We start from the raw sequence: 25,653 nt of genomic DNA, 5'->3' as shown, positions 1-25,653 counted from the left end.
GCAGCGGCAGTCCGGGAGGGAGGTGAAGGTCGGCCTGGTTTTCTGCACTCCCGGGCTGGACAAGAGAGTGAAAGAAGAGTGAAGAGAGTGTGAGACCGGGCCATTGCCTCGCGGCTCTAGCCGCTCTCCCTCCCCGACCTGCCCCGCTTGTTTGGATTTAATCTTCAGGTTGCCGGCGCCCGCCCGCCGGCCTCGCGGAGAGAGGGGAAGCACCCGCGCCTGTGGCTGGCGCCTGCCGAGTCCGGACACCCGCCCGTCCTCTTCGCTTGCCCGCGGCAGCCGCGTCCCTGAACCGCGGGGTCGTGTTTGTGTTTGACCCGCGGGCGCCGGCAGTGGGGCGCGCGGCCGAGGCCAGTGCCGGCGGGGCGGGGCGGGCGCGGCGGAGGCGGAGGAAGAGGGAGCAGGATCCCTGGGAGGCTGGGCGCCGCCATGGAACTGGGTCCGGAGCCCCCGCACCGCCGCCGCCTGCTCTTCGCCTGCAGCCCCGCTCCCGCACCTCAGCCCGTTGTGAAGGCGCTGTTCAGCACGCCAGCCGCCGGGGGCCTCTCGCCTGTCACCAACCTGACGGTCACCATGGACCAGCTGCAGGGACTGGGCAGGTGAGGAGGGACCGACGAGCGGTGCCTCAGGCCGCTGGCCTCCCAGACGGCTTTCGGGTAGATCGGGCCGGGAAACCGGCCGGGAGAAGAGCGAGACCTGCCTTTCCGCCGCTTGGGGGCGGCCCCACCGGCGGGGGCCCGCCATGTGCACCCGCCCCCCCCAGGCCGAATGTTGGGCGGGAGAGGCCGTTCGGACCCTCCAGGGCCGCCCTCAGCCCCGAGCCGGGCCCGGTAGGGGGTGGGGTCGGCCCCGACTCCCCACCTTCGCCACCCCTTTCAGATTGCCCTGTGCTCTTCTGTCCCTATCCCAGGAAGCTCTTTGAAATCTCCCTCCACGCGGGAAGAGCAGGCCCTCCTAGGCGCTCACTTCCACCCTTTGCTGAACCACCTCGTAGGAGCTTAGTTTCCTGTGAGCTTTGTTTCCTTTTCAGCAAAGGGACGTGGCATTTTCTTTCCTGGCGTTTGCAAAATCGTCGCAATCCCTCGCCCCGTGCACCTTCCTGATGTCCACCCCGATGCTTTCCTAAGACCAGGTCTTTTTATTCAACTTTCCATGCCCAAAATCTCCCTGCTCTTTTCCTTATTGCAAAAAATGCATCCCACCGTTTTTCTGGTGAAACTGCTTTCTCTTCAATCTTGGACATCACATTTTCTAAATAAGCACATGTCTTTTCCAATCTCTGAAAAGCAGGAACTTGTCCTGTTCACCCCTGCTGCTAGCTCAGTACCTAGAACACATGCTCTCATTTCAGGAAATACTCCAATAGTCATCTTTGTCGTCCTGTCCTATAGTGTGACCCAGGCCATGCCAACCCACTCTTTTCTCATCTCCTTTTATGCTCAAGTGCTAACTGGGTGTTCTGGGTGTCCAAGTGTTCCGTGGTGTGGCCTAAAAGTAATGATGGTTGACGGCAGCATGGCCACTTGCCATGTCATGGCCTGTCTCCTGTATGTAACCTTTTCATTATGTCTTAGAGCTATAGAGAGAGTTACTTTTCTTGGTTTCAGTGAGTATGAACAGCCACTGGAGGTGAGGAATAGCAGTCTGCAGAGAATGGGCTCCTCCGAATCAACTGATTCAGGTATTCTTTTAGTCTTAAACATTTTTATCATGTGTCTGCTGTGTGGGAAGCAATACTTGGAATTTGCTGAAATGTGCGCTTTCATCTAGAAACTTAGTTTGGTGAGTTGAGATAGTAAACAGAAAAGTCTGGCATTGAGTGACAAACACCCTTAACAACAGTACAAAGGAGCCCCTGTGGCAGTTTATGAAGAGAAGAAACGTGTCAAGTGGCCACAAGGAGGTGGTTTGTGCTTGGTGTTGAGGATGAGTAGTAGTGTGAAATTAACCATACCACTCTACGTGGCATTCAGGAAATCTTATTGGTTAAAATGCTGGGTCAAATTATTGGAAGTATAATGAAATTATTTCAGTGAGCCTGCTATGGAGAAACTGTGCCAGTGCATTTTATTGTAATCTGTAAGTTCATGTTACTGCAAGGTATATTTGCACAGATGCTTTAGGTTAGGGAACTGCAAGAGCAAAAGTCTTAAAATGTAGGCTTCTTAAGAGCCAGGGATAGGATTGTGGCAGTGTGGCAAGGGAGAATGTCAGGAGCGGTAACACCTAACTTCCTGTACGATTATTTAGACATCATGGAGGAAAGGTGTGCGCTAGGCAGGCCCTGGTGGCTCTGGGCCACGCTGAGCAGTGTCTCCTCTATTCTGCTGCTGTTGGTGAGTTGAGCACCTCACTTGATGTTATTTTGTTGAAGGCAATAAATACTTGCCTTGCTTGTCAGAGGACATAATTGTATTTTCCAACCCCCTGAGTTGTGCACATGATCTGACAGGATATAAGATATTTGAAATCAAAACTATTCCAGAAAACGGGTACCTATTCTTTCCATGGTTGGAACTCACAGAAAGTTAGCCTGGGTAACCTCTATCTGAATAACGAAGCAATCATGAGGTTTGGTTTAGGAACTTTTTTTTTTTTTTTGATTGAAGTATAGTTGATATACAATGTTGTGTTACTTTCTGGTGTACAGCAAAGTGATTTAGTTATACATATATATAGTTCTTTTTCATTATAGGTTATTACAAGATAGTGAATATATATAGTTCCCTGTGCTATACAGTAGGACCTTGTTGTTTATCTATTTTATATGTAGTTTGTATCTGCTAATCCCAAACTCCTAATTTATCCCCTCCACCTCCTCCTTTCCTCTTTGGTAACCATAAGTTTGTTTTCTACATCTGTGAGTCTGTTTCTGTTTTGTAAATAAGTCATGAGGTTTGGTTTAATTCACTCCCCTCAAATCCTATTTTCCATGATGGTATTTGCAAGTAGGAAAGGATGAGTAGATATACTATGAAAATTTAGACTTTTACAAATACGAAGTTTTGGCAATCATGGAGACTCAACTTCAATTCTGGCAAAAGTCCAAGCCATGAGCCTTTGTTGATGGCCTTAAAGAAACAGTACTAGTAGTTTTATTTATTTATTTCAATGACAAAGTGGTGTATCATGTATTAAATCCTGAGAGGTGTTTTTTTTGTTTGTTTGTTTGTTTTAATTTCCCACAGGCTTCTGTCTGGATTCTCCTGGGCCCTTGGATAGTAAAGAAAAGTATGTATTCACTGCTTTTAAATATTTGTACTTAGAGAAACTTTAATTTTTTTAATGAAATTCTTCATGCTCTGGACTGGAGCTCTGGATTTAGCTATCCCTAGTAAGACCCCTGGATCCTATAAACAGTCTGGTATCTTTTGAGAATGAGTAGTTTGTGTCAGCAGTTTTCAGAACTTCCCTTCCTTTATTTTAGCTGTAATTTTGGTGTTCTGTTCCAGTCTCACCCACATCCTTGCTCCGCCTTCTGACATCATTGTCTTAAGAGAACCTTTTGTTTGTTTGTTTTTTGTTTTGTTTTGTTTTGCTGCGCCGCAGGGCTTGCTGGATCTCAGTTTCCTGACCAGGGATTGAACCCGGACCATGGCAGTGAAAGCCCGGAATCCTAACCACTAGGCCACCAGGGAACGCCCTAGAACGTGTATATTTTAAGAGAAGACCTGGGCTTGCTTTTTTCACTAGAAGCCCAGCAGTGGGGATGCTTATGAGAACAGGACAGCTTCAGAAATCTATTCTTCCATCTTGCCTAAAATGGGAATGTTTGACTCTCCCCTCACCCCACCAAACTGTAGGTTTGCATCTGCTAATATGTATACCTCTTTACTTGCTTTATTCTCATTATTTACTTTCTGATTTCATTGCAGCCTTGAAAATTCCATGAGGAGAATAAATTCCCTGCCTGTAAGTTAGTTCCCTTGTTTATTTTGAGCCAATACCTATTATCTGCCCCTTAGCTACCAGTATAACCTTGATAGTAGACCTTAATTTATACAGACTGCTTTTCCTTACTTTGTCTCATAAACATTCAAAACACTCTACCTAAAGCAACTTCAATAGTGGCTAACTCTTGAGGGCTTTTTCTTCCATCTCTAACTATTAGAGTTTTATCCAACCAGGAAGGGGGTTCTTTTTATGTAAGTGATGTTATTTTGGGGTTGATTTGGTACCTAAGTCCTTGCTGAGAGGGCTGTAGACGTTGTGAAGTTAGGTGTAAATCCATGTAGTGGGAACTTCTATCTTGTGTTCTCGCAAGGTGGAGCCCTAGCCGCATTTACTGGTTACCCACTGCAGTGTATGAGGGGCTAGGTCTCCCCAACCCACCACCACCATATGTTTTTTCTTTTAGAACTGAGTTTCCATTGAATTTTCATTTATGTACCCTAATTCCTCTTTTCACTTTGATAGCAGAAGCTCTTGGGGTGTAGCCCAGCTCTGAAGAGGAGCCATTCTGATTCTCTTGACCATGATGTCTTTCAGCTAATTGACCAGGATGAGAACAAGGAAAACGTGAGTGTGGCATTAATCTACTCACCTGGGGGCAGAGGTCAAACCCACAAGTGTCCGTGGCTTATGGAGAAGTAGCTGGGCTGGCTGCTTCCTGGGAGACTAAACCTTCACCAAAGTCATGATGGTCTTTGGAGTCAGAAAAACCTAGATTTGAATCCTACTGCTTGCTAGCTGTGACCTTGGCTTTTTTTTAGGCTTCTTTGTTTCTTTGTGAAATAGGAGTAACAGTCCCTTGTAGGATTATTGTGGGAATTAAGTAAGGATAATGTAGATAAAGCATTTCAAATGGTTCCTGGCAGGTAGGAGTTGCTCAGAAGGTAGCTCTGAGGAGGAATTATATCCATGAACACTTTATCTGGAAGGGTCTGGCCAGGCCTTCCTTGCCTCTTTGTGCTGACCCTGGGATGAGTTAGAAGTTTAGGGAAAGGCTTCTTGACAGTATTTGAAAGAACAGAGCCAACAAGTCCCAGGGGATCTCAGAGTAACTGAAATGGTAGCTTAGAGGGTGAGTTGGGGTGGTGGAGCCAAAAGTCCAAGAACACCCTGGCCTGGCTTTTCTCACACCTGGCGGGGCCCCTTGCACAGAGTAGGCACCAAAAGAGTTCAGTGAATCAGCTCAACTTTCCCAGTCTTCTTTCTCACTGTATTTCCATATCTATTTTCTCCCCTTCTTCATCCCCTGCTAAAATGCCACATTTCATACTTCTTATAATCTTCCGGACTTAATACGTCCAGAACCTACTGCTTCCATGAACTCTCCCAGTGATTCCTTTGGCAACTTGCAAGATGTCCTGAGGGAGGTACAGAAATGAGTTCCTGCCTTGATGGTTAGAACACTACGTCTCCCTCTGTGTGGTACATTTAACCAAACAGTCCAACGCTATTGTACCCATGCCTGGTCTCTCTCCCCACAACCCCAGGTTGGCTTCTCCCAGGGTTGCCTGCTTGGAGCTTCATTCTGGAGGGGAAACAGCATAGGTTAAAGAGCTCTTGCTCTGGAGTTGTCCAGTCGGGTTACGAAGCCAGATCTTCGGCACATCACTTAACCTATGGGCCTAGTTTCCTCATCTGTAAAGTGGGGATGATCGGATGGATAAATGAGCTAATGCACTGAAAGCACTGTATGGGCATGTAAATACTCTGTGATGTTAGCTGTGCTTAACAAGTCTTCAGTGGGTATTTTAGGGTAGGGGAATTATTAGTGCTAAACTTTAAGTAAATGAAATCATACAGTATGTATTCTATCACTTCTGGCTTTCACTCAACATTATGTGAGATTCATCCATGTGGTTGAATAAACCAGAAGGGTTTTTGGGTTTTTTTTCTCATTTTATTGAGAAATAATTGACATGTATCACTGTAAATTTAAGGCATACAGTATGATGGCTTGATTTACATGTATTGCGAAATGATTACCACAGTAGGTTCAACTAACATCCATCTTCTCATATAGATACAGTAAAAGGAAAAGAAAGGAAAAAGGGAAACTTTTCTCCTTGTGATGAGGACTCTTAGGATTTACTCTCTTATCATCCAGAAGTGTTAGCTATAGTCATCATGTTGTCATTAGTTTTTTTTCCGCATTGCTTTTAGTATGGAAAGCAGTAACTTTAAGTGTTTTCCACTTAATTGTCTCCTATTGGTAGAAAGAAGATGGAAAATATAAAGGCCTCTTTTAAGTTTAGACTGAAAAGTTTTTATTCCTATTCAATTATATTGAAATGAAATTGCTTTCGATTTTAGAAAGTTTTTTAAAATTGAAGTATAGTTGATAGAAAGTTGTTGATTTAGTTTTTAACTCATAGTGTTTTGTGTACCTGGCAGATACTCATGTGTTTATTAGGAAATAAAGTGTTTGTGATAAGAGAAAAAAGTGCTGTATTAGAAGTTAGCTTTTGACAGACTCTTTGAAATTCTTAATTACACAGATCCAGTATTGGAATTAGATCAGAAATGGGTTTGGAGGCAGGTGATCAATACCCACTCCCTTGCTTGTCTCCTGAAGCTATAGCCGAGACCCTAGAGCTGGTTTTCATAGACAGTGGATGATGTCTCAACTTATACTGTCTTGCAGGAAGCCTTTGAGTTTAAGAAGCCAGTAAGACCTGCATCTCGAGGCTGCCTGCATGCTCACGGACTGCAGGAGGGTAAAGATCTCTTCACACAGAGGCAGAACTCTGCCCCAGCTCGGATGGTACGTGCTCTGGCTTTCACAGTCCTGGGAGTTCCTGATGGGAAGAGATGAAAGCACCCTCTTTAACCTGGAGTTGAAGCAGCAGCTCTTGCTGTCTTTACCTTGACTTTGTTTTTTGAAACTAGACTCACATTTTTGGTGTTTCTGCTGTGTCTGGAGAGGAGACAGGCAGGAGCAGAGTGAGAGGTGATATGTTTGAAATATTGGACTTGAGCAAGGAATATTTGACCTTGTCAATTATGGGAATTCTGCAGGCGTCCTGGGTCATTCTTCTGAATGTATGTATGGTGGGATTATATGTCTTACTTCAAACTTGTTTTTTACGATGCATCCTGAATGCTGAGAGGTACTTCCCAGAGTGATTTTGTTTGGAGAGAGCACTTGTCTTCTTCCAAACTTGGTTTATTAAGAACTATTATGTATTGCAGTGAACCCATTGCCTATAAGGCTCCTTGACAGTATTTGGGGCCACTTGTCCCACAGTTATTTACTTGCCAGAGACTGTCATTACTTCCTAATTTCCTACTGATGATCTGACAGACAGCTATGGACTAGAGAGGCCCAACTTGAGCAAAATGACCACATTCGGTTTCCAGGTTTTCCTGGGAACTTGCATCTGAAAATACAGCTTTCCAGTCTGGATTATGGTCTGAGGTTCAGGTTCAGCTAGTATTGCTACTCTGTCTAGCATTTGCACAAAGCAATTTATGTTTTCTTGTCTTTAATCTTCATAAGCCTGTGAAGTACCTGGAATTACCCCACTTTACAGATTGGGAAAGTGTGGTCAGGGAGGTTGGGTGATTTTCCAAAGGACACAGATAAATGAAGACCAGAATTAAACAGTCTGCTGATTCCCAAGTACACAGTAACCCTCTGAGAGCTGGGTGTCCAAAACTAAATATCTCTAGCGTACACCTGAAGAACACAGCACCAGGGTTTCCCGTGATCACTTGGCCATCCCTAATTGTAGGTGCTGAAGGTACAAACTGAAAGAAAGCCAGTGCTAAGCTCAATGGTTTGGCTTTTGATCATGTCAGAGGGTATTTCTTTCTTTCTTTCTTTCTTTTAAAAATATTTATTTATTCATTTGGCTGCATTGGGTCTTAGTTGCGGCATGTAGTATCTTCGTTGTGGCGTGTGGGATCTTTTGTTGCGGCACACGGGGCTTCTCTCTAGTTGTGGCATGCGGGCTCAGTAGTTGCAATGCACAGACTCTCTAGTTGTGGCACGTGGGCTCTCTAGTTGTGGTACACAGGCTCCAGAGTGTGTGAGCTCAGTAGTTGTAGCACGTGAGCTCTCTAGTTGTGGCACGTGGGCTCTAGAGCGTGCGGGGTTAGTTACCCCGTGGCATGTGGGATGTTAGTTCCCAGACCAGTCATTGAACCTGAGTCCCCTGCATTAGAAGGCGGATTCTTAACCACTGGACCACCAGGGAAGTCCCAGAGGGTAGTTCTTTTGTATCCTTGCTTTTAGTCTCCAAGCACCATCTATATTTCCTCATAATGGCTTCTTGGTGTAGGAATCATGGAGAAAGAATTAGTTCCTGTCCAGAGATTGTCATTTTCTATAGCATATCTGCACCTGGGGACGCCAGAAGCTGGGTTACAAAAATTGGTATTATACCATAGTGTGAGCCTTCAGTGGATGCTGCCCCATGATAGAGTTACCTGCTCCTAGGCTCTGCTCGCTGAAAAACTGCCAGTGTGCCCAAGGTGTGCTCAGGTACACTTGTGGAGGATGAGAGGCAACCCAGAACTTGTTTTATATTGTGAAGCAAAGCTAGTGCCTGAACCAGAGTAGGCCAGCTGCAGAGAGGACCTCTAGGTGAGGTATCTACTCAGAAAACCAGAGGGCTGCTTGAGGATTAATGCATTCATACCCCAAAGAGATTCGCTGCTATGGGAGAGAAAAAAATCTATCTCTGAACTTTTTTCCTGGCTTTGGGAAGTACCTGGAAAAGAAATAATTCATTATCATCAATGTTTGTATTAGCAGTGTTTATCTCTAGATGGTAGATTTTTGAGTGGTTTTTATAAATTTTCTACACTAAATATATATTCATTTTATAATGGGGGTTTTACCTGAAAAACAAGATAGGGTTGCCTAATGAGATATACTCTATATTTTGACTCCAGGAATGGTCTCTCCTAGGGAGGGTATAGTGGGGAGAAAAGCTTGGGCTTTGTGGTCAAACAGGTGAGCTGTGTGATCTTGGTAACCTCTCTTAAGCATCGGTTTCCTGATTTGTTAAATAAAAAGAAAAGGATTAACTACCCTTAGTGTATTGTGAGGCTTAAATGGGATTATACATAAAAGGTTATATCCTAGTGTCTGGCACAAGTAATTCCTCAGTTAAAACTGAGCAGCTGTCATTTAAATTCCAGTTCCAAGTCTAGGATGGACTTTCTTTGTTGCGGCATGTGGGATCTTTCGTTGCAGCTTGCAGGCTTCTCTCTAGTTGCAGCACACGGGCTCCAGAGCGCATGGACTCTGTAGTTTGCGACACGTGGGCTCTCTAGTTGTGGCGTTCGGGCTTAGTTGCCCCATGGCATGTGGGATCTTAGTTCCCCAACCAGGGATCGAACCTGCATCCCCTGCATTGGAAGGTGGATTCTTAACCACTGGACCACCAGAGAAGTCCCTAGGATGGACTTTCTAGAACTTTCTTGACTTTATATCCCTCTGTCAGAACTGGAGTTAAAGAAGCATTCTCTAGTCCATTTTGTGGTTTCCATAGAGACTTGGTATCTTCTCACCCTTCCTCATTTTAGCAGATTATCACTTTGTCACAACCCTCATGCTGATCCCTGTTCACCAATTATAATCCTCAGAAAAAACAAACCTTGCCCTTCACAAGAGGCTAGCCCCAGATCTCACTGTAAGGTGAATTGCTCCTGGGAAGAGTTCTGTGTGAAGACTACTTGGCCTGACTCTACTCAGAACTGTGTGTGGACATCAATTCATTTATAATCTTAGGTTTCATTTTCCTTTGATTAGAGCTGCTAAAACTTCTTACAAGAAATATAATATGTTTTCCTCCTAAAAACTAGTGACCCATCCAAGGAAATCAAAGCTGATTATTTATTAACAAGCCATGAATTCTGTCTTGTAGCTTTCCTCAAATGAAAGAGATGGCAGTGAACCAGGGCATTTCACTCCTTTTTTTATGCCCCAGTCACCTGTGACTGCCACTTTGTCTGATGAGGATGATGGCTTCATGGATCTTCTCGATGGAGAGAATCTGAAGGTACTATGTGTGTGTGTTTTCCCATCCATTTTACAACTACCCTGGAGAGAAGTCATCTGAAAAAGAACAGTGATTCCCCCAACTGGCGGATATTTTTATTCATTTGTTGGGAATTTATTGAGACTCTGCTTCTAGCCTGATTAAATCCTATGGAGGAGTTCAAAAGAAGACACTGATGTGATCCTTCTTACCCTGAAGGAGCTGACAATCCATTTTTCTGGCAAGAGATATGAATCAGGAACAGTGGAAGAATAGCTGCCACGTGGTGTAAAGCTGAGGAGAACAGGGTGCCTCCTCATGGCCCCTCAGGGGCATACCTTTAGCTATGCTCAGATACCGGGACTGTTAAGTGTTACTCTTTTCTGACCTTAAAATGTTGGGGACGGGGAAGGGGGTGAACATTAGAATGCTTCCTATCCAGGTCTTTCTGGTATTCTGCAGGAAGAATTCTAAAACATTTAAACTAATGTTGTCTCTGCTGGACCTTTGTGACACAGTTTTTCTTTGTTTAGAATGATGAAGAGACGCCGTCCTGCATGGCAAGCCTCTGGACAGCTCCCCTTGTCATGAGAAGAACTACAAACCTGGTAAGTCCTGGTGTGTCTATAGGGAGCCACAGGAATCAAAATTGTTTCTTTTGAGATCCTGTGGTTGGGTCTATGGGCCTTTCCCTTGACTGGTCGCTAGTGTTTCCTGGTGTTAATGCACACTGTTTTTGCAAGTTTGTTTGTTTGGAGTTTTTTTGTTTTTGTTTTTGTCCTCATTGGTGTGTGAGGAAGTCTGGGTAATATAAAATGCATGCAGTTCTTGTTTTTATAATTTCTAGTTCGTCTCAACTGTTCTTGGTCAGTTAATGTCTTTTCTATACAACTCTGACCTCTCTATTAACTTCTTTAAGATCACTGGATAATGCTGGAAAATATCTGCTAAATTGAACTTAAGAGACTCAGTTATTCTCAAACTCTGTCAGATTTGGTATCAGCTTAGATTTTAACTGACAGCTTCATGGGTGAGCAGTTTGTATCTGACAAGGAATTTGATCTCAGGCAGCAGGAATAGAAAGACTTCTGCTACAGGTACCATCTGTACCCACCCAGCCGATGGCTCTGTAGCAGATAGCGCTATCCTTCCTTAAGAGTGTTGACTGGAGAACCCTGGCCCAGAACAGAAAAAGGAGATGCTAGCCCTGCCCTATTCTGATGGGGAAGGAGAGAACACACTGGACTACCATATTGTTTTACTTTCCACAGCTGAGAGAATGTGGAGAGACTGGAGCACATTCAGAGAACACCCAGTAGAAGGAGGAGACTCAGACTGTGATAGATATTATGGACTGGTTGAAAAAGTTGGGACAGAAAGGCTTCATTTGAAGAGGAATTAATTAGTCTTTTTTTTTGGCCTCGCTGCGCGGCTTGCAGGATCTTAGTTCCCCGACCAGGGATTGAAAGCGCCGAATCCTAACCACTAGACTGCCAGGGAATTCCCTGAAAAAACCTTCTCAATCTGAAGCCTTTAGTCTGAAGACTGTTTACTTTTTTTGTTGTTGTTTGTTTACTTTTTTATATCATTCTCATTTATTTACATTCCTTAGCATCAGCACACTTGGCAAACAACAGTAACTCACAAAATGTCTCTTTCTCTCTCTCTGTCTCTCTCTCTATATATATATATGTATTTTTCAATACCCACCTATCTATATAGACTATAGACTTCTGTTTCCATCAGGGACACTTTCAAACAAAGTCAGACGCAAGGCTGTGCCTGTACAGGAACATATCCTCATTTATGCAAACACCTAGGGAAAGTGAGATAGTATCACAATACAAATACAGTTACACACCCTTAGGTATACATATAAATTGATAAGTATATTTTTAAGTATCAGTGCCCCTGAACTATAAATATGGAACAAATGAACTACAGTCTTGAAGCCACTTACACATTACAGTAGATTAAAGTGCAAAGCTTTGAGGGAATAGGCTACCCCAAAACAAATGTTATGATGAAATTTACTAGGTCCTTTTGAAAGACAAAATTATATACAGTGTGAGAATGCTTAGGAAATGGCTATCAGTTTTATAAGTTGGATTTAAAAATCATGAATAGTATGTGTGGGCCCTTCACAGTGGGGGGTTTCCTTTCACAATCATAGTAGACTCACAATTGCCAGGGGCTGAGCTGGAACTGGGGTTTCTGCCCTTGAGGAGCTTACAGTTCCTCTGAGATCCTATTAAAAGCAGTAGGCCCTCTTCCCAAAAATGCTTCCAGCTCTCCTAGGTAAAAACAACAAGACAAAACTGACCTTGCTTTTCTGAACAACATACTGTTAAAATAAACTTCAGAAAAATAAGGGGAAAATCCTTGGTCTCTAGGAGAGCCAGTGTGGGAGTGACACACTTGCTGGGGGACTATCAGGAACATTTCAAAGAAGAGGCAACACTGAAATTTTAGTATCAGCTTGAAAGGGAGTGGTTTACAGGGTATGAAAGGGCATTCAGCACAGAAGGAAAAGCCCTGCCAAGGAACACTGAGTTGTGAACGGGCTGAGATGAGTTTAGAGAGCTGAAGTCAGACTGTCTCTACCACTAGTCAGGTGGGCTGCCCTCAAACTGAGAAATTAGTCTTTAAAAGATCAAGTACTATAGCACATCTTCCTGTATTTCCTTTGGCTTTGTAAGTCTTGAATTAAAATGCTCTGGTACAATCCAGAAAGAAAAACAACCAAGTAGAGAGAAGGACTTTTGAACACAGTTTTGAAGGCACCCCCGCCCCCTGCAAACTTAGACTCAACTCTATTTTACCACCTTAACTGGCTCTGATTTATAGTATAATCCAGCTACCTCACACCCTTCTGGATTAAGGTGGGCTGTTAAAGCCTGTTCAAGCTACTCGAGCAAAGTGCAAGTAATAAACTAGAAGGGAAGAGGAAGCCAAAAATGTGTCCCTGGCTGGAAGGTAACAGTTATTTGACTCTTAGGACCCTGTGCAGACAGTAGGCTTTTGAGGGCATGGATAGTCTTCCTCATTTCCATATAATGTCAGCTTTAGAACATGTTCATTGAACACCAGGGACTTGGTGTCTACAATGTGCCAGGGACTAGATAAATGGACAGTGTCTGTTTCCTAATTTAGGATGGATCAATCTTAAACCATCCCAGGAAGTCCTTGGTCTATTCTCTTTACCATTCAAGTGAGTGTATGTTAATGAAATACATTAAATGGGTCTCTTTCCCCCCCACCCCCACCAAGGGCAATCGTTGCAAGCTGTTTGACTCCCCTTCCACGTGTAGCTCCACCATCCTGTCAACGTTGAAAAGACCAGACCGATCGCAAGAGGAGTCCCCACGTGGAAATAGGAAGCGGAGGAAGAGCGTGGCTGGGGCCAGTCCCGAAGAGGCAGCTAGTCCAAAGAAGCCCCAGGAGGTTAGTTATGCGGGTTTTTTTTTGCTCAAGGACTATGATATTGTATCTTTCAGTTCTAAAATGTTCATTTGATTCTTTTTCTTTGCTGAGACTTGCTGTTCTTGTTTCTCATTTGTTTCAATCATGTTCATAATTGCCTGTTGAAGCATTTTTATAATGGCCACTTTAAAATCCTTGTCAGGCAATTCCAACGTGTTTCTGGTGTGGCTTTCTGTTGATTGTCGTTTCCTATTCAAGCTGAGATTTTCCTGGTTCTTGGTATGACAAGTGATTTTTCAATTATATCTATATTCTTTGGGTATTATGAGGCTATGTAACTCTTGTGTTTTAGCAGTTAGTCCTCTGGTACTGCAGGAAGGTGGGGATGGAAGTTCAGGTTCCCTTGATATGCCACCTAGGGTGGGGCAAGCCTCATGTTTGCTGGGCAGGATTCGGAGTTCAGGCTCCCTTCTAGGCCTCCGCTGACACCATCCCAGTGGAGTAGAGATTGGGACACTTAAGTACAGCTGGGCAGGGGTGGAAGTCTAAGCTCCCTACTTGTCGGGCCATGGAGTAGGGCCATAAATTTTTTTCCTTGGTGTTAGTTTTAATTTTTTTTGTGTCCTGTTCTATGTAGATCTATAAATTCCCACTACTTTAGGTTTGTCTCACAACTTTGATTGAAGTGTTTCTCATTGTCACTTAGTTCTAGGTATTTTAGTTCTTTTATTTCCTTGTGATGAGAACTCTTAGGATTTATTCTCAACAACTTTCATATATACCATACAGCAGGCTTAACTATAGTCATCATGTTGTACATTACATCCCTGGTACTTATTTATATTATAACCGGAAGTTTGTACGTTTTGACCACCTTCATCCAATGCCCCTCCCCCACTGCCTGCCTCTGGTAACCACAAATCTGATCTCTTTTTCTATGAGTTTGGTTTTTGTTTTGGTGGTTGTGGTGATGGTTTGTATTGTGTTTATTAAGTTTTTTCATTCCCCATATAAGTGATGTCACATAGTTATTTGTCTTTCTCTGTCTGACTTATTTCAGTTTCACTTGGCATAATGCCCTCAAGGTCCATCCATGTTGTCGAAAATGGCAGGATTTCCCTCTTTTTGTATGGCTGAGTAATAATCCATTTTGTGTGTGTGTGTGTGTGTATCACAGCTTTGTAATCCATTCATCCGTCAATGAACACTTAGGTTATTTCCATTTCTTGGCTATTATAAATAATGCTGCTCTAAACATGGGGGTGCAGATATCTCTTTGACATAGTGTTTTCGTTTCCTTCTAATATATTCCCAGATGTGGAATTGTTGGCTCCTAGTTAGTTCTGGTTTTGATTTTTTTTTTTTTTTTCTTTTTTTTTTCTGTTTGCTGCACCGCGCGGCAGGTGGGCTGTTAGTTCCTTGACCAGGGATCGAACCCATGCCCCCTGCATTGGAAGTGCAGATTCTTAACCACTAGACCTCCAGGGAAGTCCCTATTTTCAATTTTTTTGAGGAACATCCATACTGTTTCCCATAGTGGCCATCCCACTTTACATTCCCACCAATATTGTACAAAGGTTCCCTTTTCTTCACATCCTTGCCAACACTTGTTTCTTGTTTTTGTTGTTGTTGTTTTTTGTTTTTGGCATCACCGCGGGGACTGCGGGATCTTAGTTCCTGACCAGGGATTGAACCCGGACCCGCAGCAGTGAAAGTGCGGAGTCCTAATCACTGGACCGCCAGGGAGTTCCCTCTTTTTTTTTTTCATTTTTATTTATTTACTTCTTTATTTATTTATGGCTCCGTTGGGTCTTTGTTGATGCGTGCGTGCTTTCTCCAGTTGCGGTGAGCGGGGGCTACTCTTCATTGTGGTGCTCGGGCTTCTCATTGCGGTAGCTTCTCTTGTTGCAGAGCACAGGCTCTAGGCCCGCGGGCTTCAGTAGTTGTGGCTCTCAGGCTCTAGAGTGCAGGCTCAGTAGTTGTGGCACACGGGCTTAGTTGCTCTGCGACCTGTGTGTTCTTCCTGGACCAGGGCTCGAACCCATGTACCCTGCACTGGCAGGTGGATTCTTAACCACTGCACCACCAGGGAAGTCCCCTTCTTGTCTTTTTGATGATAGCCATTCTTATAGTCATGCAGTGATATCTCATTGTACAATAGTTTGATTTTCATTTCCCTAAATGATTAGTGATATTGATTATCTTTTCATGTACCTGTTGGCCATTTGTGTATCTTTGGGGAAATGTCTATTCAGGTCCTTTGCCTACTTTTTAAAACCAGATTATTTTAAAGATGCAGACGTAGAGAATGGACTTGACCTGGGGAGGAGAAGGATAAGCTGGGATGTAGTGAGAGAGAAGCATTGACATATATACACTACCAAATGTAAAATAGCTAGCTAGTGGGAAGCAGCTGCATAGCACAGGGAGATCAGCTCGGTGCTTTGTGACCACCTAGAGGGGTGGGATAGGGAGGGTAGGAGGGAGACGCAAGAGGGAGGGGATATGGGGATATATGTATACCTATAGCTGATTCACTTCGTTGTACAGCAGAAACTAACACAACATTATAAAGCAATTACACTCCAATAAAGATGTTAAAAAAAAAAGATTGTGTTTTCACTATTAAGTTGTATGGATTCCTTATATATTTTGGATATTAACCCCTTAGCAGATAATATGGTTTGCAAATATTTTTTCCAATTCTGTAGGTTGTCTTTGCATTTTGTTGATTTCTTTTAATGGGCAGAAGCTTTTTAGTTTGATGTAGTCTCAATTATTTTTTATTTTGTTACTTGTGCCTTAGGGGTCAAATCTAAAAAAATCATTGCCAAGACCCATGTCAAGGAGCTTTTTTCCTGTGTTTTCTTCTAGGAGTTTTATGGTTTCCTGTCTCACATTTAAGTCTTTAAGCCATTTCAAGTTATTTTTTGTGAGTAGTGTAAGATAGGGGTCTAATTTCATTCTTTCACATGTTTATATTCCATTTTTCCAGCATGATTTATTATTGAAAAGACTGATCTTCTCTTCATTGAGCATTCTTAGCTCCCTTGTCAAATACTAGTTGATGGTATTTATACAATTTATTTTGTAAACATGCACTTTCACTTTTCTTGTGGACTTGCTGGGTCCTAGGCTAGACATGTGTTTAGCTTTAGCAGACACTGCCATATAGCTTTCCAAAGTGGTTGTCCAGTCGGCTCTCTGTATCTGGGGGCTCTGCATCCATGGATTTAACCAACTTTGCAACGCATTCTTACTGAGCACTAGCTGTTCTACGTGTCATTTTATATGAGCATCCTTGGGTGTCCTGAAACCAATCTCACAGATACCGAGGGCTGGCTGTACTCACAACAGTGTGTGAGAGTTCCAGTTCTTCCACATCCTTGCCAGTAGTATCCGGTGTTGTTCATCCCTTTAACTTTAGCCATTCTGGTGAGTGTGTAGTATCTGATTTTAACTTGCATTTCCCTGATAGTTATTTTTCTTGGTCTTAGATTTTCTTCTCTATTACTCAGCCAAGTTTCTAGTCCATATTTCTATTGGGTTGTCTCTTATTTGTGGGAATGCTTTATATATTCAGAGATGAATCTTTTATTGAGATGAATGCATACCTGCCCACTCTGGCTTGCCTGTTCTTACCTAATCTTGTTGTTTTGATGAACAGAATTTCTTGATTTTTTTTTTTTTAAACATGTTTCAATTTATCAGTCTTTTTATGTTTAGTGTTTTTTGTGTACTGCTTAAGAAATCCTGGGACTTCCCTGGTGGTCCAGTGGCTAGGACTCCACGTTCCCAATGCGGGGGGCCTGGGTTCGATCCTTGGTCAGGCAGCTAGATCCCACATGCCGCAGCCAAGAGTTTGCATGCCACAACTAAGACCTAGTGCAGCCAAATAAATAAATATAAAATACACGAAGTGTATAAAAGAAATCCTTACTTCCCCCTGATTAGCCCTTTTGATGTGTCCTTTGAAATATGAGTGCTTCCTTGCTACTAATGACAAAGTGTTCCAGGTTTATCTTGTACATTTCTTGTCCCAGCCTGGAGTCAATCAAAAAGCTCTGGTTTCTTTTAGTGGAAAATACAGTTGACCCTTGAACAACATGGGTTTGAACTGTGAAGGTCCCCTTATACGCAGATTTTTTTCAATAAATACATACTGTGGTACTGCACGATCTGTGGTTGGTTGAATTCGGGGATGTGAGATGGTGGCCCTAACCCCCGTGTTGTTCAGGGGTCAGCTGTATTATTTAGAGAGCACACTGACCTAGGGGCTACTTACTGCAACCCTGGAGCTTCTCAGTGGGTAGAGCTAAGAAATACTTCTTTTAGACTTAGCCCTAATTTTAATCCTCCTTTTTTTTTTTTTTTAAAAAAAAGGAAGTTTCAGAGCAATTCTGTTAGAATTGAATTCAGTTCAAATAATAGTATACCTAGTTAGTAACCCATATTCTTTTCTTCACTCTAGATTCAGTCAAATAAGAAAGGTATCTTTTTGCTAAATATGGACGTTAACATTTCAGTCTTTTCTTCCTGACGTGTTCCAGGTGAATGTTTTCATAAGTTCTGTTCAGAAGCCTGGCCTCATTCTCCACCTTTGATTTGTTACAGATCCTACATCAGTCTTTATCCCTGGTATCTTCCCCAAAAGGGACCATTGAGAATATTTTGGATAATGACCCAAGGGACCTTATAGGAGACTTCTCCAAGGTAATTGCACGCAGAACTGCTCTGTGATGCAGGATTGGCAGGGGGGGTACCTAAAACGCCCCCCCTCAGCCTTCCTCCCTCCCTGAAGTGGCTCCTGGGGTTCCCCCCACCCCACCCCACCCTGCCAAGGGGACGCAGTTTGAAATTTTTTTTAAGATAAGGAAACACATTCATGATCAGGTGTATCTCAGTCTCTGTGGGACTATAGACCTTACTGGTGCTGGTCAGAGGTTTCAAGTAGGGAGCCACCCACCAGCCACCTTGACACCAACCCAAAGACCAGGCTCTCTGGGAACTGTGTTTGTGATTATAAAAGCAGTACTGCAGAAAAGTGTAAAGAAGCAGAAATAAACCTCTAGCCTCACTGTATATAAGTCTGTATTTCAAAAGGTCCTCTTAGAATGTCCAGGATTGAGACTAAATTTCTCCATTGTCCAGAGGAGCATGGCCCTCGAGGGAAAAGGCCCTCAGGGAGGTCCAGAGGAAGGTCTGCTGATGGCCTGATACAGGTTGGCTGCCTTTGAGCTGTGGTGAATTGTGACACATTCCTGTGTCAGTAGTAGCTTGTTTAGCCACATATGACTTGAAGGTCCCCAGACCAGTCTTTTACGTATTAATGTAGCTAACATTTATGGAAACACTTATTATGTGTAAGGCAAAGATTCCAAAATGAGACACAGTTCCTTCCCTCAAAACACTTAACATATGGTCAGTAAGACATCATGCCACATGGACATGTACCACATGTATCACATGGTAGATTGACGTAAACATCAGTGCAATGAAAGCAGCAGACTAAGAAATAAAAGGGTTGTCTCAGTCTCAGCTAGGCGATTGGGGAAGGTTTGGATCTGGGCTAGATATTTCAACCAGGTGGGAGAAATAAGTGGATTAAAAATAGAAGACAACGGGGAGGGGGAAGGGGTAAACTGGGACAAAGTGAGAGAGTGGCATGGACTTACATATACTACCAAATGTAAAATAGATAGCTAGTGGGAAGCAGCCGCATAGCACAGGGAGATCAGCTTGGTGCTTTGTGACCACCTAGAGGGGTGGGATAGGGAGGGTGGGAAGGAGATGCAAGAGGGAGGGGATGTGGGGATATATGTATACATATAGCTGATTCACTTCATTGTACAGCGGAAACTAACACACCATTGTAAGGCAATTATACTCCAATAAAGATGTCTAAAAATAAATAAAATTAAAAAAAAATAGAAGACAGTTCTAGTCTGAAGGGAAGAGCAAGCCAAGACCTGGGTGTGGTGTGTCCTTGCTAGTAGAAGCTTGCACCTGAATTGAAGCTGTTGGTTGTGTTTGTCATAATGACCCCACACATGGCCACGGGATTGGGTGAGCACTTGACTCGGCCAGTCCGCCCTAGTGAGTAATTACTGATGTGCCCGTCCTTCCCCCTCAAGGCTGGGCCCAGCCTCACTCATTCCACCTCCAATGTCTAGCACCATGCTGGACATAGCAGGTGCTCAGTAAACAATGAAGTCATTCCTCTCTGTGTCCTTTATGTGCTGCACACAGTCTGGCTGCTGAGGTGAGGGTTCCTACCAAAAGCGGGAGAAAAAGGAAATCACCTGAGGTTTCTGTATTCAAGTCTGGCTTACTAGCTGGCTAACCTTGGACAAGGTACCTAGCTTTGACATATGGAAATGGGGATAATGTGCCTTATAGGTCTGTGTGAAAATTCAATGTCAGGATATTAATGAAGTGCCTAGACAAGTAACCAACATATTCTATTAGATTAATGTTTGGTTTTTTTTTTAAGCTGACTCTTACCAGGAAGGCAAGCAATATAAAAATGTTGCATTTTTAAGCTTTTGGATTAGCTAAGTATTTCTCTCTCTCTCTCTTTTTTTTAAAGTGTTACCTCTTTCATACAGTTGCTGGAAAGCATCAGGATTTAAAATACATCTCTCCAGAAATTGTAAGTCATCCTTTTGGAACCTGCCACACATGGAATCTCTGTGTTCTGGCAGCCAGAGTTGATTCTCCTTGGCTCTCTCTCCACAGATAGCGTCTGTTTTGAGTGGCAAGTTTGCCAACCTCATTAAAGAGTTTGTTATCATTGACTGCCGATACCCATATGAATATGAGGGAGGCCACATCAAGGTATGGATTCCTGAGGCTTGTGGGCGAGCCCTGCTGTTGTGGGAGGCATAGCAGGAGCCCTGGACAGCATCTGTGATTTTTTTTTTTTTAAAGGGGGAGGTGACACCTGGCTGCTCATTATAATGCTCACATGCTGGTTATGAGAATTGTAAAAAGAAGCAGTGGGCATGAAAGGCATTTGACTCCTGGTGCACTGAAAGAATGTTCCCTGGTCTGCACTAATCTCTACCACACTGTACAGCAACTGCTTCCTGTTCTGTCCCTCAGGCCATCACCATCACCATCACCATCAGGGGCATTTCTAAATGGTACCCACTGACTTCTAAGCCATGCCTGGACATGAAGCCATGAGGAGAAGCCAGTCTCTGGCAACATGTCCCAGTCTGTGCCAAGCCTAGTGATGCCTCTTACATTTATAGTTGCCTGGTTAGGTGGGTGTTGGAACATACTTTCCCAGGAAGAAAGTAATTGGTTGTGCCCTTTTAATCTTTTAACCAATAATATAGTGTTGAAATACGGTAAGGAGGTACTTTAAATACAGTGTTAGTGTTTGCCACTGTCATGGCCATGAAAGTCCCGGGCATTCACAAATACCACTTTTACAGTGCACACAGTCATAACAGAATTTGAGGTGCCCATTTGAAGACCACTCTCGAAGAATCATTACCGCGAGTGTGAAACGTGAGTCTCTGGTGCCTTCACAGGGTGCAGTGAACTTGCACATGGAAGAGGAGGTTGAAGACTTCTTACTCAAGAAGCCCATCGTACCTACGGATGGCAAGCGTGTCATCGTGGTGTTCCACTGCGAGTTTTCTTCTGAGCGAGGCCCTCGCATGTGAGTGGGCTCCAGGGCATGGCCCCCATGGTACTTTTGTGGGATAGCCTGTTGCACATCGAAAGTCATTTCCATGCCTTAGCCTACACACATGGTGTGTAAATACCTAGTTTTGTAAAAGTATCAATTCACGTGTAACAGGTATTCTCTCAAATCCTTACCTGTTTTGCAGTCAGTTGATTTCATGAACAGCTTCCTGGAGTGTAGTTTATAGGCTTGCCCTAACAGTTTCACAGTAGTCGTCGTGGAGGGCTTTCTGGCTTCCCCAGTCCAGCCTGTGACACAGGTGTTCCCTGTGCAACATCCCCCGAGGATCTGGCCTCTGCTTCATCACCCCCACTCCTGAGTTAGTCCTGGCTACTGCTGGGCATGGCTCACTGTCCAACCTTCCTTTGTATTGAATTAAATTCTGGCTCTTCCAGTTTCCCCCACTGTCCTTATTTCTACCTATGGGGCTACTGTTCTCAGGTGACATCCTTCAGGTACAGTGTGGTTGCTCCTTATGCAAATGCCAGAAAAGTGTGATGTCCTCTCTGCAAAACTTGATGTGATGCTCTCGAACACTTGTCAAATCCACGTTTGCAAAGGAGTGGGTTACGTTACCTTCACGTTATCGTCACATTAGAGGTGAAAAGAAATGCCGCCTGCCCCCCCATCCCCACCCCTTATTAATAAGAACTTTTGTTAGGGCTTTGGTGACTAAGGCCCTGTTATAGTTTACTACAAAGATAAGTTTTATACCAAAATAAGTGAAAGTATAATTACAATAAAACAACATCACTTCAGATTTAAAATAATACTCTGATGCTCTAACAACATCTTTCCACACTCTCACTAATGGTGACAGGACTGGTTCTGAAAATGTGGTCAGAAGTGAGTGGTGGTATTAAAAAGCTAGGGAGAAGGCCAAACAGCTGCCCATCTGTGCTAGGTTCCTTCAGAAAGGACTGCCAGCCTGGACGTGTCAGGGGCTATTGAGGCAATGAAGGTACAGCAGTGAGCAAACAGGACTGACCTGCCGCAGGGGAGGTCCCAGTGGAGAGACGGAAAATGGTTGTGACAAATGCTGAGCAAACGGGGACAGAGGTGGCAGGGAGCAGTGCAGCTTCACTAGGAGGCTCCAAGAGAGACTTTTCTCATGGTTCAAGTTCTTGTGCCACCTTTTTATTTGGAACCATTTCAAGCTCAGAAAGAGTGCATGCTTCCCCTGATTTCATCGACTGGTGATATTTTGCTGCATTTGCACACACATAACTATAGGAGTATACAGTACACTACACAATAGTCCATTTTAGTACAGGATGCAAGTAGGTGCCCTGAGACAGGAGCAAAGCTCAGAAGGAGGTAAGGGAGAGACACTGGTCGTGGAGGGTGGAGAATGCAGAGGGAAGCTGGCTGAGAAGCTGTCACCGAAGATTAGGTGCTGGTGGTGGCAGGGAAGATGCTGGGCAGAGATCAGTTGCTAGGGCTGTTTAACTTGAAAAGTTGGGAAGAGACCATCTACCTGCCAATACGAGGCAGTGGCACTGGCTGTGAACACTATTCCTGAAGATAACAGGTGGCCAGGAAATCACAAGTCGACACTGATTGTTTCCAAGAATGAAGGTAAAGTTGGGGAGATGTGTGTAAGGAACTCTGCTTTCACTGTGTAGAGCTAACCATGCTTTGGCTTTCCTTCCCCTTTATAGGTGCCGATATGTGAGAGAGAGAGATCGGCTTGGTAACGAGTACCCCAAACTCCACTACCCGGAGCTATATGTCCTGAAGGGCGGATATAAGGAGTTCTTCCTGAAATGCCAGGTAAGATGGACTCTCTGGAGGGCAGTGGCCGCCCCTCCACCCAGATGTCTGGTGGTCATGGGTGTTTCTTGCCAGGGGTCTGGGGATTTGCCCTGCACACAGAAGGGCCCTAGAACTTGCTGAGCAGAGCCTTGCAGCCCCCCTCAGGGAGGGAGCAGGAGTGTGCGTATGAAGCAGGTGTGCCCTGACTTCGTCCTGTCTTCCCGCCAGTCTCACTGCGAGCCCCCCAGTTACCGGCCCATGCACCACGAGGACTTTAAAGAAGACCTGAAGAAGTTCCGCACCAAGAGCCGGACCTGGGCCGGGGAAAAGAGCAAGAGAGAGATGTATAGCCGTCTGAAGAAGCTCTGAGGGTCTCAGTGCCAGACAGCAGCAGCCTGAGCCTCCCTCCCTACCCCCCTCCCCTCTTTGCTGCAGAGAAACTTGAGCAAAGGGGCCAGCCGTGTGACATTTGGAGAGAAGGCCTGAGGCTTCCATGTCTTAAACCTACCTCCCACTCTCCCAGGGTTGGAGCCCAGAGCATCCTGCTGGCTCTTCTGTCCCTGTAAGTCGTCCTCCTTCTGCAACAGGACGGTCTGCCAAGGCTGTCACGTGCCACAGCACAGTTCCAAGCACCAAGTCAAGATGTTCTGACTCCTCATCCCCCACAGCTGGATGAGCTGCCTGGGCCTCATTGGGTACTGGCCTTCTCTCCTGAGGGGAGGGGTAGGAGAGTCCGAGTGGAGAGAAGACTCACAAATGCTGCTGGCCAAATACCAAAGACGGCCTGCGAAGGAAAGGTCTTTGTGGGATAACCCATATCATTAATTTATTCAACTTCATCAGTCACTTTCTTTTCTTTCTTTTTTTGTAATCAACTCCTGGAGACTTTTATTTAACTGCTTCTTTAAGTTACAATACTGCCATCCTAGGTGGGGTTTTATCATCCCAGGGACTACCTCTGCCTTTAATTTTTAAAAAAAAAAGAAAAAGGGAGGGGGAAGAAGAGGGACATGAGTTGTGGGACAGAGAACTAGGCACTCTGTCACCCCCAGGAGGCGCTGCAGTACTGGGGCTGCTGCTATTTACAGCCAAGGACTGAGATACTGGTGGGAGCAGGCCCCAGACTCAGGCTTGGCTACAGGACATAAGCTAAACCTCCCAGACCTACCTCGAAGGCCCCTGAGATCTACTGGGGTGACCCTGCTCGCTGTGATGTTGCTGGTCTAGGAGTCACGGTCAGGAAAGCACTTGAGGCGGCTTCCATTGGGCCACCCCCAGGTCAGTGTTGGAACATGGTAGAGCAGGTATCCCAGTGTAGGCGGGCAGGGATGGGGGGCTCTGCCAGATAAGGGAAGGGAGTATATATTGAGTGTCTTTCTTCTATTACTCTGATACTCTTTGATCGCTTCTATTTTAATTTTTAAAAAATAGTCATTTTATGATCAAGGAGTATCAAATCAGTGTTGGCTGGGCCACCCAAGGTTGGGGAGAGGGGCTGGAAGCCCTGGGCATTAGAAGGGAGTGGGTGCTGGCAGAGATGACTATAGAATGTGTTTCTCAGGAGGCAGCGTGGTGGATTTTGAAGGTAAAACTTTGAGTTTATCATGTTTCAATTTGAGGGACAGGGAGAGATGGATCATCACCAGTTGCCCCTCATCTCATCCCACAGAAGTGGGGGTCTCAAAGGAACACCTCCCAGGGAGCTGGGGCTGAGTTGATTGATTCTAGACAGGCCTGTTTGGTTCCTGCTCATCCCCACCCTTAGGCGCTGGCTTCCTCACCATCTTTGTTCCATTGGGGTATAGCGAAGTTTTTCTTATATAGCAGATTCAGTCTCCCCTCTTGCCCCGGCTTCCTGTTCTGGGGGCGGGGAGAGAATCAGTGATACTGGAGATGACTGGTTGCTGTGTTATGGGTTTGAGTTGCATTTGACTATAAAACAATCTTGTTAGAAAAAGTATGTGGGGAGGAGGGGAGCAGGGGGAGAAGGCCTCTTCCCCCACACACATTGAGACACATCTTAATTAGTCTGTAATCTTTATTGTAGGGATTCTGTTGGTTGAATGCCTGAAAAGGGAGGTGGGATGGCCTTCAGAATGTACCAGCTTAGTAACATTGGTAACCAACTGTTGCAGGCTCTGAAAATAAAAACAATCTTGAACCCATGCTCTCTGCCTACTTCATAATGTATTTAAAGGGAATTGTGAGCCCCTTTAAAAGTTCTGGGACCACACTTGACTAAAACCAGAGGCTGGGGCAGCGACATTTCCTTAAGAAGCCAAAGAGCTGTCATGTGGCCTGGCGTCAGGGATGGCCAGATGACCTTCACTTATTACTCTGGGTCCAAAAACAAACTTGTGATTCAGGTTGATTTACAAGATGCAGTAGGGACATGAAAAGCCTGCCTGAACCTCTGACATTCTCTTACAAGATGTATTAATTCATAGGATTGAGCAACAGACCAAAGGAGGGACCACTGTAAAGGAGATAGGAGTTTCAGTTGTGTTCTGAAGGAGCCAGAGAGGATACTGCAGAAGGAAATCAGGCAGATGGTGAGTCACGGGCCCACATGCAACCAGAGAAACTTGGACCTGTAATGCTGGGGGCTATTGCCAGAATGGATACCAGCTGGAGCAAAAGTCTATTACAAAATAGAGTGGTGCCGAGATAGCAAGTAATTTGTGTTCTTTTTTTTTTGGGGGGCTGTACCACGTGGCTTGTGCGATCTTAGTTTCCCGACCAGGGATGGAACACAGGCCCTCAGCAGTGAAAGCGTGGAGTCCTAACCACTGGACAACAGGGAATTCCCTCAAGCTTCATTTAGACATAGTCCCCTTC

General features: G+C 44.5%; 1 protein-coding gene across 3 annotated transcripts; it reads left to right on the top strand.

The window, feature by feature from the left end:
• Positions 1 to 10: 10 nt before the first annotated feature.
• Positions 11 to 25,274, top strand: CDC25A (cell division cycle 25A). 3 transcript variants are annotated; one of them, XR_009701488.1, is made up of 16 exons: positions 11 to 599; positions 1,608 to 1,681; positions 3,189 to 3,231; positions 3,876 to 3,912; positions 4,417 to 4,518; positions 6,593 to 6,712; positions 9,825 to 9,959; positions 10,472 to 10,546; positions 13,209 to 13,382; positions 17,976 to 18,074; positions 19,951 to 20,013; positions 20,100 to 20,198; positions 20,903 to 21,033; positions 22,722 to 22,833; positions 23,044 to 24,093; positions 25,263 to 25,274. XR_009701488.1 is itself a non-coding variant. In XM_061195332.1 (15 exons), exons 1-15 carry the CDS (start codon positions 430 to 432, stop codon positions 23,182 to 23,184), a joined length of 1,503 nt encoding a protein of 500 aa, XP_061051315.1. In that variant the 5' UTR covers positions 11 to 429; the 3' UTR covers positions 23,185 to 24,971. The 3 variants fall into 3 exon arrangements, 2 of the variants coding, with proteins under 2 accessions (XP_061051315.1, XP_061051314.1); XM_061195332.1 differs by lacking the exon at positions 25,263 to 25,274 and having other exon boundaries at positions 4,489 to 4,518; positions 23,044 to 24,971; XM_061195331.1 differs by lacking the exon at positions 25,263 to 25,274 and having other exon boundaries at positions 23,044 to 24,971.
• Positions 25,275 to 25,653: the final 379 nt, after the last annotated feature.

This window comes from Eubalaena glacialis, chromosome 7 (assembly GCF_028564815.1).
Source record: "Eubalaena glacialis isolate mEubGla1 chromosome 7, mEubGla1.1.hap2.+ XY, whole genome shotgun sequence".
Taxonomy (NCBI): Eukaryota; Metazoa; Chordata; class Mammalia; order Artiodactyla; family Balaenidae; genus Eubalaena; species Eubalaena glacialis.
The sequence above is the reverse complement of the archived record's forward strand: the minus strand, read 5'-3'. Positions and strand labels throughout refer to the sequence as shown.